General features: G+C 38.6%; 1 protein-coding gene across 2 annotated transcripts in view; it reads left to right on the top strand.

The window, feature by feature from the left end:
- Nucleotides 1-7,491, top strand: part of OPN4 (opsin 4) — a 37,498-nt gene extending 30,007 nt beyond the window's left edge. For both annotated transcript variants that reach the window (XM_058192364.1, XM_058192365.1), the window contains 3 exons: nucleotides 2,141-2,312; nucleotides 4,760-4,906; nucleotides 6,241-7,491. In XM_058192364.1, coding sequence (XP_058048347.1) covers nucleotides 2,141-2,312; nucleotides 4,760-4,906; nucleotides 6,241-6,630 — 709 coding nt within the window. In that variant the 3' untranslated portion in view covers nucleotides 6,631-7,491. The remainder of the gene's footprint in view (nucleotides 1-2,140; nucleotides 2,313-4,759; nucleotides 4,907-6,240) is intronic.
- The last annotated feature ends 9,061 nt before the right edge of the window (nucleotides 7,492-16,552 follow it).

Consider the following 16,552-nt stretch of genomic DNA (forward strand, 5'->3'; position numbering starts at 1 on the left):
ATTCCTATGTTTTTAGCAATTTAACTAGTAACAATATCTCTTCTGTCTGTGCAGCATTTAAAAGAAAAATGAGTTTAAAATGTATAAATTCCTCAGTAGCTCAAGGCTGATCTTGTCTGAATTTATAAGCTAAAACAGGATGGACCAGCAAATACGTGAATAAGGGGGCTATCTATCCCCTAAAATCAGAGTTGTAGACTAATCCTGAAAGTTAGAAAAACATCATGGAAGAAGGCTATAACAGTTTCTATATTGCTGTCTTGCTGTCTACCGAATGGCATATGGAATCAAAAGGATTCCAGCTCAATTTTGTCCTTCTCTTTATCAGGTTAGTGACATAATTTTCCAAACTGATGTGTTCTAGGTGTCTTGGCGCCAATGATGGACATTAATTGGCATACTGTTTGCCATAACTAGTGGACGCATGATTAATGGGAAGAGGTACATAATGTATGGGGCAATAAAATAACTTCATGGACCCCATTTTTTGGAACTTATATTTCCCAAAAGCCAGTTCATTCCCAATTGTTCTTGCATCCACATGCTAAATTGGTCCCAGCTGACAATTACAGCAATTTGGTATATTACATTTCTTATTAACTTTACTGATTATTTAATTTTTGTTTGTATGCTTGTTGTTCACTATCAAAAATCTGTCTGGACTGAAGTAGGTAGTAAATATTGTTACATAAATAACATACATTTACAGAATAAATAATTATTTGTATAATTCCTTAATCTGCAAGATTAATATGGATAGCAAAATGGATTTACCTTCTGCATCTTTTTGATGAACATACCAATATAATATTTTTATTTCATGCCTAATCTTATGTTGTTGTTCCGGAAATAATTTTTGGCTGCTTACTGAAGTTTTCTTTGTTATCAGCTAACAGAGAATTTCATGACGATCTGTTGGCATTTACTTTTCAGTTGTTTTGGCTGGTTCTGCTTGTCTAGGTGTCAAGAATTGAACACATGATGCAGAATTATACAGACATTAAAAAGAAAGATTAAAAGCATCTGCTAATATCAGCTGACAGCTTCGGGGTCCCAAGTTCATTGCTATATGCTGATTATGTTTGAACACTGAAAAAAAACTGTAATATTTTATAGAAAGGCACATCGTTGTCTGTGTGTGTGTGTTCAAAGAATACGTCTTTGATTTTGATTTTTCAAAATCTGGACAGACTTCAATTAAGCATGATATAAGAATTCAGTTCGACCTCAGATCTGTTAGGATTGCTGACAGCTATCAAGCTCATTATGTTTGCAACAAATTTATCTCCAGAACTGATTAAAATCATGAAAACTTAACATAGAACAGAGAAATATGCATATCCTGTTATCCTGGTCTATCCTTTTATCTTTAAAAACTTTAAACATTATTGTTATTCATTATGTAATGAATAATTTAATTGTAATGAAAAAGGACATTTTAGAATTTAACATCAAATATCTCTTCGAAATACTAGTATCCACAATGTGTAACTCATCCAAGGCTCAATTTTCTATTTCAGTTTATTGAAATAAGTAACAAAAATTGAAAGCAAGATATTAAAGCAGTGGTAGACAAATATAACATTATATGATTAAATACTAGGATTAAGATTTTGCACAACCTGAAGGTCATGAAAAAGGTAGTATTAAAATACTAAATTTCAAATTGTACTACCAAGCCAGCTGTCTAACTTGGGTCTGAAGGAAGAAAATAAATTTGCTGCAACTTGGCTAGTGATAGTTAAACCATCCAATATAACCAAACCAACCAATATAAATTCTTATTTGTTTATAAGCAAAGCAAACAGTTTTGTAAGTTAAGAAAATGTCCCAGGTGAACTATATTTGTATCTTTGATGGCCATTATATTGTAGCTACAATCCTTGAATAGGATCATACATTTAACTAATTTAATTTATTAATTTAACAGGCATACAAATTTAATAATAAATAAATAAATTGGCAGACATGAGAGAAATGATAATTAATATCTTCTGAGACCTTGCCATGCATCTAGGTCAATCCTCACAAAATAAGATTAAGCGAACATGAACTAGATATCTGTGAATGTTTCCGTTTGACCAGTTGTGATCTGTTTCATTTTAGAATCTCATTTCTTTGTTTGTTTTCTGCATTTCAGGAAAACCATTCGAAGAGCTATTCCTTGTTTGAGATTTCTCATACGAATATCTCCAAACGAACTTTCCACAAGTCTTGCAAATTCTTCCTTCCGGTCTTCTATGTCTAGTCGTGTCTCTTTCGTGTCTAAGAACAAAACCAATGACATTGCTTCCATTTCTGCTATGGAAAAAGTTAAGTTTGTCTCATGGAGAAGAGGCTGATAGATTCTCAGATAAAAGCTTCAAGATCACCCTGGGCAGGTCATGATTAATTATGCATAGACACAAACATTCAGACTCTTGTCTCTTTCGTACGTGTCCTCACTTTAACCTGTTTCAAGGTTAATCCTTCTAATGAGCATTTTGTGAAGGGGTTCTTCAAAGAAAATTCAACCAAACTGGTATTTAACTGCACCAATTTCTATCATCCATCTCTCTCTCTCTCCCTCCTCCCATCTCTCTTTTTCTCCCCTATTATCTTTATCTATCTATTATCTTTCTTTCTTTCTTCCTTCCTTCCTTCCTTCCTTTCTTTCTTTCTAGATCTATCTATCTAACTATCTCTAGAGCAGGGGTCTCCAACGTCAGCAACTTTAAGACTTGTGGACTTCAACTCCCAGAATTCCTCAGCCAGCTTTGCCTTGCTGAGGTATTCTAGGAATTGAAGTCCTCAAGTCTAAAAGTTGCCAAGGTTGGAGACTCCTGATCTAGATCCTCTAATAGAAACAGGTTCTTCTTTTCAATGAACCCAACCTTTCTGTGAAACATAAGCCCTAATGTTGAGGTCTTTTCCCTGCAACTAAACAATGCTATCTTTGTCTTGTCCCAATACATTATTGTATTTTCTTATGCTATTCCTTTTAGTTAAATAACCAATTTTTTCCCACTTGGTCCTTCATCCAAGAAAAACACAACGCTTTGTTTCACTTTCTCCTTCCTGTCCCACAATACACTTTTTAAAGAATTTTAATGGGACCAATGGCGAATTTCTGGGGAATGGGCCTATTACAAATCATTAAGATATCACTAACTGTTCATCAGCCTACCAGCCTTCCACAGAAAATGAAAATAATGCTTTTGTTAATTAAGATCAGGACTATCGGAGAAAGGACTATGTTATGCTAAATACTTCTATAGAAGAATGTGTGTGTGTGTGTGTGTGTGTGTGTGTGTCTTTGGTTGTTCGGGTTTTCTCCCGTGTAAAATTGGAAGTGTCTTGGCGATGTTTCGACGAAGTCTCATTCGTCATCATCAGGCTAGGTGTTTACAGCTTAGTGCTTCTAGGAGAAATGTGTGATGGCAGCTGTTTCTTCCTTTTAACTGCTAGTGGGGGATTTGAACTGATTGGTTGGGAGCTTGGCTGTGTTCTGATTGGGTGGAGGTGTGTTCTGATTGGGTGGGGGTTTGGCTGTGCTCTGATTGGATGGTGGGGTTGGCTGTGCTCTGATTGGATGGGGGTGTGTTTTGTTTGGGGGGGCTTGGTTGTACTCAGGTTGGTCTGAGATGCAGGGGAATTTGAGTTGGTGGGCTGCATTGCTGTTGTTTGGCTTTGCGTTCATGGTCGTGCTACATCTTCATGGTGGATGTCAGTCTGCTGCATGTATGGATTGGAGGGGTTTGAAATGGCTAATGATGCAGCTGCGGTCTGGCTTCTGGTCCGTGATCGTGCTTCATCATCGGTGTGGGTTTGAGTTTGCTTTCCGCATGGATGTGTGGTGGTGACATGCTGTGTGGCACTCGTGAGTGTGGGTCTTGCGTCATTCTTCATGTTAGGGACTCGTTTGTCGATAAGGGCGGGTTTCCAAATGGCTGGTAGGCGGGAGGTATCATCTCGTTTATTCATGCTGTGTGGGCATTTTTCTATCTTGATGGCTTCTCTGATTATTCTGTTGTTAAAGTGTTCAGTTTTGGCGATAGTTCTGGTATTTTTAAAATCAATTTTATGTCCTGTGGCTTTAAGGTGTTGGACCAGGGAAGAAGTTGGTTCCTCTCTTTTGACTGAGTTCTTATGTTCTTCAATGCGTGCACTTATTCTTCTGTTGGTTTGTTCGATGTATGTGGTGCTGCAGGCGGTGCATGGGTTTCATATACTCCTTGATTTTCTAACTCAATTTTGTCTTTGGGGTTTCTTAGGATGGTGGATATTTTTCGGTTTGTGCAGAATGACACTTCCAATTTTACGTGGGAGAAAACCCGAATAACCAAAGACCTACATACAAACACCCGCGAAAACCTCAGAAAACAAATATATTTGTATGTAGGTCTTTGGTTATTCGGTTTTCTCCACGTAAAATTGGAAGTGTCTTGGCGACGTTTCGACGAAGTCTCATTCGTCATCTTCAGGCTTCAGCTTCGAGCTTCTTTTGCTCCCAGAAGCACGAAGCTGAAGCCTGAAGATGACGAATGAGACTTCGTCGAAACGTCGCCAAGAAACTTCCAATTTTACGCAGGAGAAAACCCGAATAACCAAAGACCTACATACAAATGTATGTATATATGTATGTATATATGTATGTATGTATGTATATACACACACACACACAAACACACACACACACATATATGTATATATGTATATATATATCATCATAACACATATGTTCATCCCATATTTCTTTCTTTCCTTTTTTCTTTCCTAGACTTGGAATGATGTAGAGCTTGATCCTGTGGAAACAGTCCATACAAAATTGCAGCTACCTGAAAGTAATTCTTTTTCAACAAATGCAGAAGAAAAAAGTGAATTGACCACAAATGCCCTGAGCTGTGATGCACCAATTGAAGAAAAGGTTAAAAAATCAGTATTTTCTAACGTTCCTTTAACTTTTACTAACAAATCTTTTGTGGTGCAAGCCTAAAAAGGAATCCTTCCACCCAAATGGATACTTCATTATCAGTGGATGTTTCATTCAATTGAAGTCCCCATAAATATTCAGAGGAGTAGTTCAGAGCCTACTACAGCCAGTTATATGCATTCATTGGAAGTAACTGATACATAAAGCAACTGATATATACATAGCAACTGGCTAACTTTCTAAAAGAAATATGTGATTTCTACACCCAACTTCATTCTCCACCCTACACACCGTTCTTGTTCTTGTTGTCCTCTTGTAACAGTATAGATTGGAAGCCGTTCAAACAAGTGTCTTAGTGCTCTGATTAGTATTATTTATTAGAAATCAAACTAAAGCACAGAATTCCACTGAATACTTTGCTTTCAAATGAATAATCTCTATATAGCCCAGGGGGTCAAACTCAAGGCCTGTGGGCCAAGTTCAGCCCACGGTGTGCTTAGATCTGGCCTGTTGGGGCAGCCTAGAAACAGCAAAGGACCGGCCTGTGGTGCCTCTGCCAGTGAAAATGGAGCTCGGGGGGGGGGAGGCGCATGCAGCCCCCCTGTGCCCCATTTTCGGCCACGACAGCCTCCTGCAGCCCTATGCCAGTGAAACGGAGCTCGGGTGAAACTGAGCTGTCTGCCAGCAAAAATGGAACTTGAGGGGGCACACGTAACGGCCCTAACCCCCGGGCTCCATTTTTGCTGGCAGAGGGCTATCAAAACAAACTAAAAACAGAATAAAAGGAGAAATGTTTCCCCTTTTGCATTTGAGCACGCAAGAAGGGAAAGGAAAGGAGAAAGGGAAAGAGAGAGAAAAAAGAAGGGAAGATAGGAAGAAGGAAGGAAGGAAAGGAAGGAAGGAAGGAAGGAAGGAAGGAAGGAAGGAAGGAAATTATAATGAGAGTGATGGAGGGTCTCAGGGTAGTCCTGCCTTACCACTTGGCCACCACAGGTATCGCTGACACGAGTCCTGTGTCATGCCCACCATGGTCTGCCCCCCCCCCTGAAGTCAAACACAATTCTGATGCAGCCCTCAATGAAATCAAGTTTGACACCCCTGAAATAGGCAATTTGCAGCAGCAATTTTATGTTTTATGCTTTGTTGGACTAAAAGGGAGGGGATTGGTTTCTTTTCAAACAAAAGCAATCTGCTCCTTGATTTGGAAGCTCCTGATTCTTTTGGAAACACCTCCTGGACTTCTTATCAATGTGAGAACAGCTCTCCCACTTTTGGCGGAGAAGACTAATATTTTTAATTTCCACTGTTTTTTTTTCTCCCCACCACAGTTTTCAGTATCTCCCATCTGTCCAGAAGAACCACTCGAAAGATGCCTGAAACTAAATGCTCCAGAACTGCTCCTCTTAACCAGCTCCTTGAGAGCATTCTCTCTTCCATTTGACTTGAATGCTAGCAGCAGAGGAGAGAGCATGGACAGCTCTCTAGCAGAAATCCACGAAGACCAAATAAATAGTAGCCAGGATTCCTTGGAAACGCCCATTCTTCCACACATCATTATCATTCCTACCTCAGAATCTACTCTGTCTGAAGAGCAATCTTTGACCGAAAACACAGAGGAAGAAAACATTGGTCTGTACTCTGCTCCAGACAAGAACTACCTGTTACTCAAAGAAAGGCTTCATTCATCTACTGGACCAGTTGAGACGCTTGTATCATAAGCTTGGCTGTTTCTTTGACTAATGATACTAAAAACAAAAAGTGCCGAATGGTTTAAATGAAACATTTATCCATGCAATGCTGAGGTCGTTTCTGAACTCTATGCACTTTGTGGAAGCCAACTGCAACAATAGGGCAGTCAAAGCAGTCAAAGCTTATATAACATGCTTATCAACAAAAACCACCTAGTAAATATGTCTTTATATAATTGGAATAAATGTTCATGCTTCCATTACTTTAACTGGAATGCTTAACATATGACTGTCCTATCACCAAATTCCAAGAAAAAGTGTTAAGAGCATATGTAGCTACTAATTTTAGCCTGCACACAATTTGTGACTTAATCCTTCCTCGGTTCAGTTATCAGCTGAAAGATGATGAGTCAGAAGGACATGTAAGAGCAGGGATCTCCAACCTTGGCAACTTTAAGACTTGTGGACTTCAACTCCCAGAATTCCTTAGTCAGCTTTGCTTGTGGATTTCAACTCCCAGAATTTGCTGGCTGAGGAATTCTGGGAGTTGAAGCCCACAAGCAAAGCTGACTAAGGAATTCTGGGAGTTGAAATCCACAAGTCGCCAAGGTTGGAGACCCCTGTGTTAGAGAACATGCAGCTCCTTAACAATCAGTAACTTGCTGACATTTTATCCTAGTAAAATAGTTAATTTGTCATTTGTCCTGAAATTGAAATGCAACACAGAAATTGATTTGAAAATGGATGTATTTAAGGAAAAATTGATGCATTTAAAGTTTATTTTAAATTTTAACTATCACAGTCATCTATGTCTTACTGACCTGCCATCCTCACAATATATATTTGTATGAGTATATTTTTGTTGTTGTTATTAAAATCCATTTACCTTTGGATGATGTGCTATATTCATAAAAGTGAAAGGGGCGGGGTAAAATTTAAATTTAAATTAAATTATAACAATATTATTACTTCCCATATATTTTACTACAGAAGAGTGGCAACTTTTGGAGTGAAACCGGTGTGTAATCTAGGAGTCCTTCTGGACTCATCACTCAAGAAACAAGTGGCAGTCATGGCCAGACAGGTCTTTGTGCAACTTTGGGTTGTGTGCCAATTATTCCCTTCCCTGGACCAACAATCCCTGTTCACAGTCACCCAAACCCTAGTCACCTCATGTCTTGAGTATTGTAACGTGCTCTACATGGAGCTGTCCTTGGAAAGTATCAAGAAGCTTCCATTACTTCAAAATGCAGCAGTCTGCATGATTTTGTACAGCTCTAGATGTCCATCCGTGTCATCTCTCCTCCAGGAGTTGCATTGGTTGTCAATTTGCTTCCAGGTTCAATTCAAGATGCTGGTTATCATTTTCAAAGCCCTACATGGCTTGGGACCAGGTTATTTAAAGGACCATCCTTTTCTGGCCACCTCTACCCATCCCATCAGAATGGGGAGGCAAGGAATGTTTCAGGTCATCTATCCCAAAGTGGTGCCTTCTCCATGATAGTTCCCCTCTCTGGAATAGAGCTGAGGTGGCACAGTAGTTAGAGTGCAGCGCTGCAGGCTACTTCAGCTGACTTTTAGCTGCAGTTAGGCAGTTCAAATCTCACCAGGCTCAAGGTTGATTCAGCCTTCCATCCTTCTGAGGTGGGTAAAATGAGGACCCAGATTGTTGGGGGCAATATGCTTATTCTGCAAACTGCTTAGAGAGGGCTGTAAAAGCACTATGAAGCGGTATATAGGTCTGAGTGCTATTGCTATTCTCACAGAGATAATATTGCTCTCCCATTTTGACACATTTTTGCAAGGCGCTGAAGATCTCATTTTGCCAATGGGCCTGGGCATCCCAGACTAGGATGGAACCCCTCAAATGGTTCATCTGATTGTTGTCACTAGGGTGTAGGGGATTATTGCTTTTTTTATTTTTATATTGAGTTTTTAATCCTTGTAAGCCACCCAGAGTCACTGAGAGTGAGTTGGATGGCTGTATACATTTTCTTAAGTAAATAAAAACTTGGGGCTGCATCCAAATATTTGGAGAGTGTCAATTGCCTTACAAAATGGACATCACTCATTTGACCAGAAAATAAGAACTGTTTATGAAACTTTTTAAGGGGCCAATTTCCCAATTAATCTGTATTATTCAACTTCATTTACAAAGTTTTAAGGCTTTGCACAGTGTTTTTATACATACTTCTTTTCATTTCAAATGTAAAGGTGTCGAGCACATGATCAAACACGTCCCCTTTTTCCATTGACAGGAACTAGACAAAGATACCATACTACCATCTCTTGTATCTCTTTAGTATATCAGTAGGAAAATACCAAAAAAATAATAATAATTGTGTTACATAATTCTTTGTCAATAGTTATGAACTGTTGAACTCTCACAGTAGGCTTTACTCAAGAGGGACAATAAAAACATTTAAATGCTGTAATATAGTTGTCTCTTTTTGTTGACTGCAAGTTGTTTATGGTTTCTTTCTCATAGACATTTGATTCTGGTTGCCAAAACTTTTCACCATGTATCATACTGGGGTTTGGATGGTGACTGTTGGTAGGGCTGCCTTAAAGGGCTAAAATATTGGGCACATGTATATGTTAAGACTCTTTGCTAGATGATCAGAATGCTGCTGGCATGCAGTTAACTCAATATGCATGAAGTATCTGTTGATGTAGAAACAAAGTTGTTTGGAACAGGAACGCCCAGCTGTGAGATACATATGAATGAAAATGCTGGTCAACGTACCGGTGTATTTGTTGATATATACTGTAATAGCCACACATGGCTATTATTTCATAGTTACTATTCTCTGTGGCTATGATTCATTGAGATCAAACATCTCCAGTTTTTGTAACTCTAAACGATACATGCAAAAACTTATTTGTTTTGAGACAATTGTGAACCTATGAGCCAAATGGCAATTAATTAAAAAAAATGTGATGCAAATCCTACCTTTTACACAGTTCCATATGAACAAAACCAACACAAAATGGGCAGAGCTTATACTGTGATGTCATGACACCCATTTTATCAATTTGGCAACATAGAAAGCCAAATGGGCACAATCTGAAATGGAAAGAGAGAATAATTCATTCAGATGCCCCCAATGAACATGTTCAGGAATAAACTCAGGCCAACAATCAGAAGCAAGGAAAAACTAGATATGAACCTCACATTGCCTATCATTTGTGAGAAGAAGTTTAGTTGACCATCATTTCCTTTATGACTGAATCATAGAGTATATGTGATGCTGGCTGGGGAATTCTGGGAGTTGCTGTCCACAAAAAAGTTGTTAAGTATTGTAAAACACTTTCAGCAATGCAAATGCAGTCTTAGAGAATCCACTGTGAATGCAGCACAGTCCAGTGTTCAAATGTTTAAGGATATTATGTGCCTTTATTGTGGTTGGCTGTGTGGAATTCAGTTTACTACAGCATGGAACCCAGATGTGGCTGAAAAACAAGTGGCATGCAGTTCAATTAATTCTTTCTTAGATTGCATAATGCTTTTACATCAATAAGTCCAGAGATGATGGATAACACAAAAACATAGTTCTTAAGAACAGTACGAATCTCTTTTATTCATTAAACATGAAACTCAGTCAACTGAACATTTAAAAATGTGTCACAAATATAAGTGACTGGTGCTAATGGTTGATACTGGTTGCTGCCAACATCCTAGGTATCAACCAAGTATTTTCTTAAAATATATGATGTTCCGAGTAGTGCAGTTTTTTGCAGTTCTGCTGGTGTTATTGCAAGAAGCTGCAATTTCTTGATGTGTTTTGTAAAATTCTTGGACATGGTACCAAGTGCCCCGATGACAATGGGTACCATCCTATGTTTCATCCATAGCCGTGTAGTTTTGATGGCCATGTCGTGCTATATTGTGATTTTTTTCCAGTTCTTTTTCTTCGACTCTGGCGTCTCCTCTGGCAATATCAATAAACTCTACATTTCAGCCCTCAACAACCATGATATCTGGCGTGTTATGTTCCAAATGACGATCTGTCTGTATTCAAAAGTCCCACAAGATCTTCACTGTCTCATTTTTGATAACTTTTTCCACTTTGTGCTCCCATGACTTTTCGGATATAGGTATGTTGTATTTTTTCCATAATGACCAGTGGACTGTTAAAATATATGATGTTCCAAGTAGCACAGTTTTTTGCAGTTCTAGCAGGAAGCTGGAATTTCTTGATGTATTTTGTAAAATGTTGTTATTGTTGTTGTTGTTTTGTCAAAATATTGGTAAAATCTCTATGTCCATGTGCAAATATATATAGGGCTGTCCTAACATACTTACATAACTTTGTAAGTATTGGTATCCACCGAGATCAGTTTGCATTGGTAATTAACAATAGCTCTAAAGTAAACAAGTACAAAAAAATGTTCATGGTACAAAATTAAACACAAATAATTTAAAATTCAATTATGATAACAAAAGTGACTTGTTAAGTTCATCTATAATTTAAATCACATAGCCACTAGATGTCATCAGTGAGATTATTTTGAAGATAAATGCTTTGAAATTGATTGTTATTTCACTAACAAGACAACCTGTTGTCTCTTACTCTGGGTCAAATCACGGTATTTAGCATACAATTTTTATTTATTTATTTATTTATTTTATTTTGTCACAACAGTATATATAAGCATAAGCATGAAATAACTATACAACATATATGTCCTTCCTGTTGAAGACTACTTCAGCTTCAATCACAACAATACAAGAGCAAACAATAGATTTAGATTTAATGTTAACCGCTCCAATCTTGATTGCAGAAAATATGACCTCAGTAACAGAGTTGTTAATGCTTGGAATACACTACCTGACTCTGGTCTCTTCTCTATGTCCCCAAAGCTTCAACCAAAAACTGTCTACTATTGACCTCACCCCTTTCCTAAGAGGTCTATAAGGGGAGTGCATAAGAGCACAAATGTGCCTACCGTTCCTGTCCTACTGTTGCTTCATGCTTATGCTTATGTATGGTGTTATGACAAATACATAAATAAATATAAATAAAAATAATATATAAGCATACTTCCACCTCTCACAATACTAGACAACACAGTATCAACAGTAGAAACCTTCAAATTTCTAGGTTCTATCATATCGCAAGATCTAAAATGGACAGCTAACATCAAAAACATCATTAAAAAAGGACAACAAAGAATGTTCTTTCTGCGCCAACTCAGTAAGCTCAAACTGCCCAAGGAGCTGCTGATTCAGTTCTACAGAGGAATTATTGAGTCTGTCATTTGCACCTCTATAACTGTCTGGTTCGGTTCTGCAACCCAACAAGAAAAACACAGACTTCAGAGGATAATTAGAACTGCAGAAAAAATAATTGCTACCAACCTGCCTTCCATTGAGGACCTGTATACTGCACGAATCAAGAAGAGGGCCGTGAAAATATTTACAGACCCCTCGCATCCTGGACATAAACTGTTTCAACTCCTACCCTCAAAACGATGCTATAGAGCACTGCACACCAGAACAACTAGACACAAGAACAGTTTTTTCCCAAAGGCCATCACTCTGCTAAACAAATAATTCCATCAACACTGTCAAACTATTTACTGAATCTGCACTACTATTAATCTTCCCATAGTTCCCATCACCAATCTCTTTCCATTTATGACTGTATGACTATAACTTGTTGCTGGCAATCCTTATGATTTATATTGATATATTGACCATCAATTGTGTTGTAAATGTTGTACCTTGATGAACGTATCTTTTCTTTTATGTACACTGAGAGCATATGCACCAAGACAAATTCCTTGTGTGTCCAATCACACTTGGCCAATAAAAATTCTATTCTATTCTATTCTATTCTATTCTATTCTATATATAATGAAAGGAAACAATAGGACAGGAACAGTAGGCACTTTTGTGCACTTTTTTTTTGAAAAAAAAAATTTTTTTTGAAGCAGAACAATTGTTCTGCTTCACAGTATGTTAGAAAACCCTAGGACTGAAACATCCAGAAAAAGCAATATATTTGCATGAAAGAGATCCAGTACAGAAAAAAGCGCCAGCATGGCTCTGATTAAGAATATGTTATTAATATACACCTTAATCCAGATCTTAGGGTGGGGTAGCACTTAGGAAAGTGAGCTCTCTAACAACAATGAACCACACCTAGTTCACATATGCAGATATATCTTTAATGTGACAGGCAACTGCTGAATAAAGAATGCATTACTCACCTGGAAAGTACCATATTTCGGGTGAAAGGCTTTTATTTGTAATACTATATGTGTAATTACCCACAGACGTATGCATGTTCATACTTATATCACTATCATCAAGCATGTCTCACAGAAATGCCTCCATAAATGAAATATTGTTCCCATAAATGAGAAAACATAGGGATTTTAATGGGCATTGTTGATCCATGTCAACCTGGTACATGAAATTGGATGTTTCATCATGATATTCTGGTATCCAGGGTGGATCTAAAGCTTTAGATGTTAGGATCCTTGTTAAATGCTTGCAAATTGCTTCTTCTTCTACCAGTTGTTAACATCACAGATCAGAAATCTTTTTGCAGCTCTCTTAGATGCTTAGAGGAAAAAATTCTAGTTAATAGAAAAAAGAGCTTTTTAATAAACATTTTATAAACATATTTCTATACGTTGCAAAGAAAACCTGAAGCCTCTTTTTATTTCTTTTTTATTTTTATTTTTGCACTTGTGTCTTTTCTTTAGGATCCTCTTCCTTTCTTCTCTTTTTGTTTTTCTTTATATTAGTTTGCGTCAAGGATGGGCTGCTGGGAGTTTGCAGGGGTTTGGGAGAACTTCTAGCTAAATCCTGTACAGTTTGAGAATCCCCAAATCCCACTCCTGGCTGGCCCCACCCATCCCATCCCACCCTTTCCAGGAGTCCCCATGCGGCTCATTTTGGATGCAGGTAAGTGCAGGGCTTGGGCGGAGACTCAGGGAGGGTGAAAAACAGGCCTACTGGAAATTTGGGAAGGGCCCGTTTCCAGCCTCCAGAGGGCCTCCAGGGCCTGGGGAGGCAGTTTTCGCCCTCCCAGAGGCTCGAGAAAAACCTCTGGAGCCTGGGGAGGGCAAAAACAGCCCCCCTGTGGTGCAGGAGGCCAACTAGGCCACGTCCACCATGGCCATGCCCACCCAGCAACCGGGCAGAGAACCCCTTGGTAAAATTTTTGAAGCCCACCCCTGGTTTGTGTTAGAATTTGCCCTTTTAATAATTTTAATAAAATTTTGGAACACATAAAAGAGAAATCTTCCAGCTCTCATAAATTTCCCACTGATGCAAAACTTTCCCTGTAATTTTTTTTTCCCAATTAACTCTCTGTCTGTCTTGAACATGGCCATAAAAATTCCTTTCCAGCTCCTATTATCTTATCCATTTCAATAAAACTATTCAAAGGGGTGATGGCAGTGTAGCTGGAGGTTCTCTGGAATAATCTCTGCTTATTTCAATCCACTATCAATCTCCTTTTTTAAAAAAAATTTGCACTAATAACTGTTGTGGAGAGAAATTATTGTAAATAGTTCTCATGTCTAGGAAGCTGATGCCTCTTCTGTTTTGAATTTAGACATTGCTTGTTCTCTTGAAACAGTTTAATCAGCACAGATTTAGCATTACCTGGTTCATCTACTGGGATAATTTGTGGACGTAATATTTTGGACATGCTAAATCATATTTTAATAAGCTTCCAATGTATTATAGTTGAGGTTCCCATTGAATGTGACTTATAAATTCACCTAAAGCAGAATAGATCCGCCAACATTTTGCTTAGCATACTCATGTTTATGCAGGACATCAGTTTTAGGAGAAGCTCATCTGTTGTCTGTTCATTTCCAAGATGAATTCAAGATATTGTACAGTTGTTGTTAGTTGCAAAGTCATGTCCTACCCATGGCGACCCCATGGACAATGTTTCTCCAGACCTTCCTGTCCTCTACCATACTCTGGAGTCCATTTAAGTTCACGCCGACTGCTTCGGTGACTCCAGCCACCTCATTCTCTGTTGTCCCTTTCTTCTTTTGCCCTCAATCTTTCCCAGCATTAGGCTCTTCTCCAGTGAGTCCTTCCTTCTCATTAGGTGGCCAAAGTATTTGAGTTTCATCTTTAGGATCTGGCCTTCTAAAGAGCAGTCAGGGTTGATCTCCACTAGGACTGACCGGTTTGATTGCCTTGCAGTCCAAGGGACTCGCAGGAGTCTTCTCCAGCACCAGAGTTCAAAGGCCTCAATTCTTTGGCGCTCAGCCTTCCTTATGGTCCAACTTTCACAGCCATACATTGCAACTGGGAAAACCATAGCTTTGACTATACGCACTTTTGTTGGCAGGGTGATGTCTCTGCTTTTTAGTACGCTGTCTAGATTTGCCATAGCTTTCCTCCCCAGCAGCAAGCGTCTTTTACTTTCTTGGCTGCAGTCCCCATCTGTGGTGATCAGGAAAATAAAATCTGTCACTACCTCCATTTCTTCCCCATATTGTACAGTACTAGTAATTATAATGCAGAATCAATGTTTATAGTCCTTAAGATAGCACACTAAAGACCATAAGATTGTTTTAGTTTCTTCTTCCTTAAAGAGGTCATTGACAATCAGTGGCTGGAAAAAAATTCTAAAGGAATGTGCGGTGATGAGTGAGAAGAAAACATTTATTGAATCGGCAAAGTTCTATGTAAGAAACAACAACATTGTGCCACTTCTCTTGTTGGCTTTTGATCTCTTAGAAGAGCACTACTTTTCAAAATTGAGTAGACATTTCTTTGCCATCGTCACTTCCAAAACTAGACCTGGATATGACTTCTGGTCTTTGATTAATTGAATAATCATTTTCTAAGTCATTTTACCATTGTATTATTTGTTTCCAGTTGTTTGTGAAGCTTAGGCTATGGTACATGCTGTATGGAGAGGACCAATCACATAATTGCCCTTTTTCAAAGACCGATGAGGGCCACAACAGCATTAACACAGAGGTCAATCGGATAAACCTCAAAGACATCAAAGATCTACCGGAATGCATAATATTAATATAATGCCTTCCCCTTTTTGCATGATATCAGCTGTCAACAACAGCTGAACAAAATAGTGAGAGCAATATAGTTTCCCTTATTTACAGATTGATATCATTTAGATCTGAATATAGAGCACACACAGACACACACACACACATATAAATATATAACACTATATAGAATATAGAAAGATGCTTGCTCATGGGGAGGAAAGCTATGGCAAATCTAGGTAGCTTATTAAAAAGCAGAGACATCACCCTGCCAACAAAAGTGCGTATAGTCAAGGCTATGGTTTTCCCAATTGCAATGAATGGCTGTGAAAGCTGGACCATAAGAAAGGCTAAGCGCCAAAGAATTGAGGCATTGAACTCTGGTGCTGGAGAAGACTCCTGCGAGTCCCTTGGACTGCAAGGCGATCAAACCGGTCAGTCCTAGAGGAGATCAACCCTGACTGCTCTTTAGAAGGCCAGATCCTGAAGATGAAACTGAAATACTTTGGCCACCTAATGAGAAGGAAGGACTTACTGGAGAAGAGCCTAATGCTGGGAAAGATTGAAGGCAAAAGAAAAAGGGGATGGCAGAGAGTGAGGTGGCTAGATGGAGTCACTGACGCAGAAGGCGTGGGCTTAAATGGACTCCAGGGGATGGTAGAGGACAGGAAGGCCTGGAGAAACATTGTCCATGGGGTCATGATGGGTCGGACACAACTTGGCAACTAACAACAACAACATAGAACACCAAATCTAATGAAACCCAACCAAGCACTTCATGACAGATGAAGATAGCATGGATTATGAAAGACATTAAGCTACTCTGAAAACCTTTGAAATCCTGGTCTCTTTATACTGGCCCTTTGATTTCCCTCTGTTTGTATATATTTTTTATTTCTGGCAGGCCACAATACTTTTACTCATTTTATTCTTTGGCAGCACATGAGACATAATT

The sequence above is a fragment of the Ahaetulla prasina genome, chromosome 8 (assembly GCF_028640845.1).
Source record: "Ahaetulla prasina isolate Xishuangbanna chromosome 8, ASM2864084v1, whole genome shotgun sequence".
Taxonomy (NCBI): domain Eukaryota; kingdom Metazoa; phylum Chordata; class Lepidosauria; order Squamata; family Colubridae; genus Ahaetulla; species Ahaetulla prasina.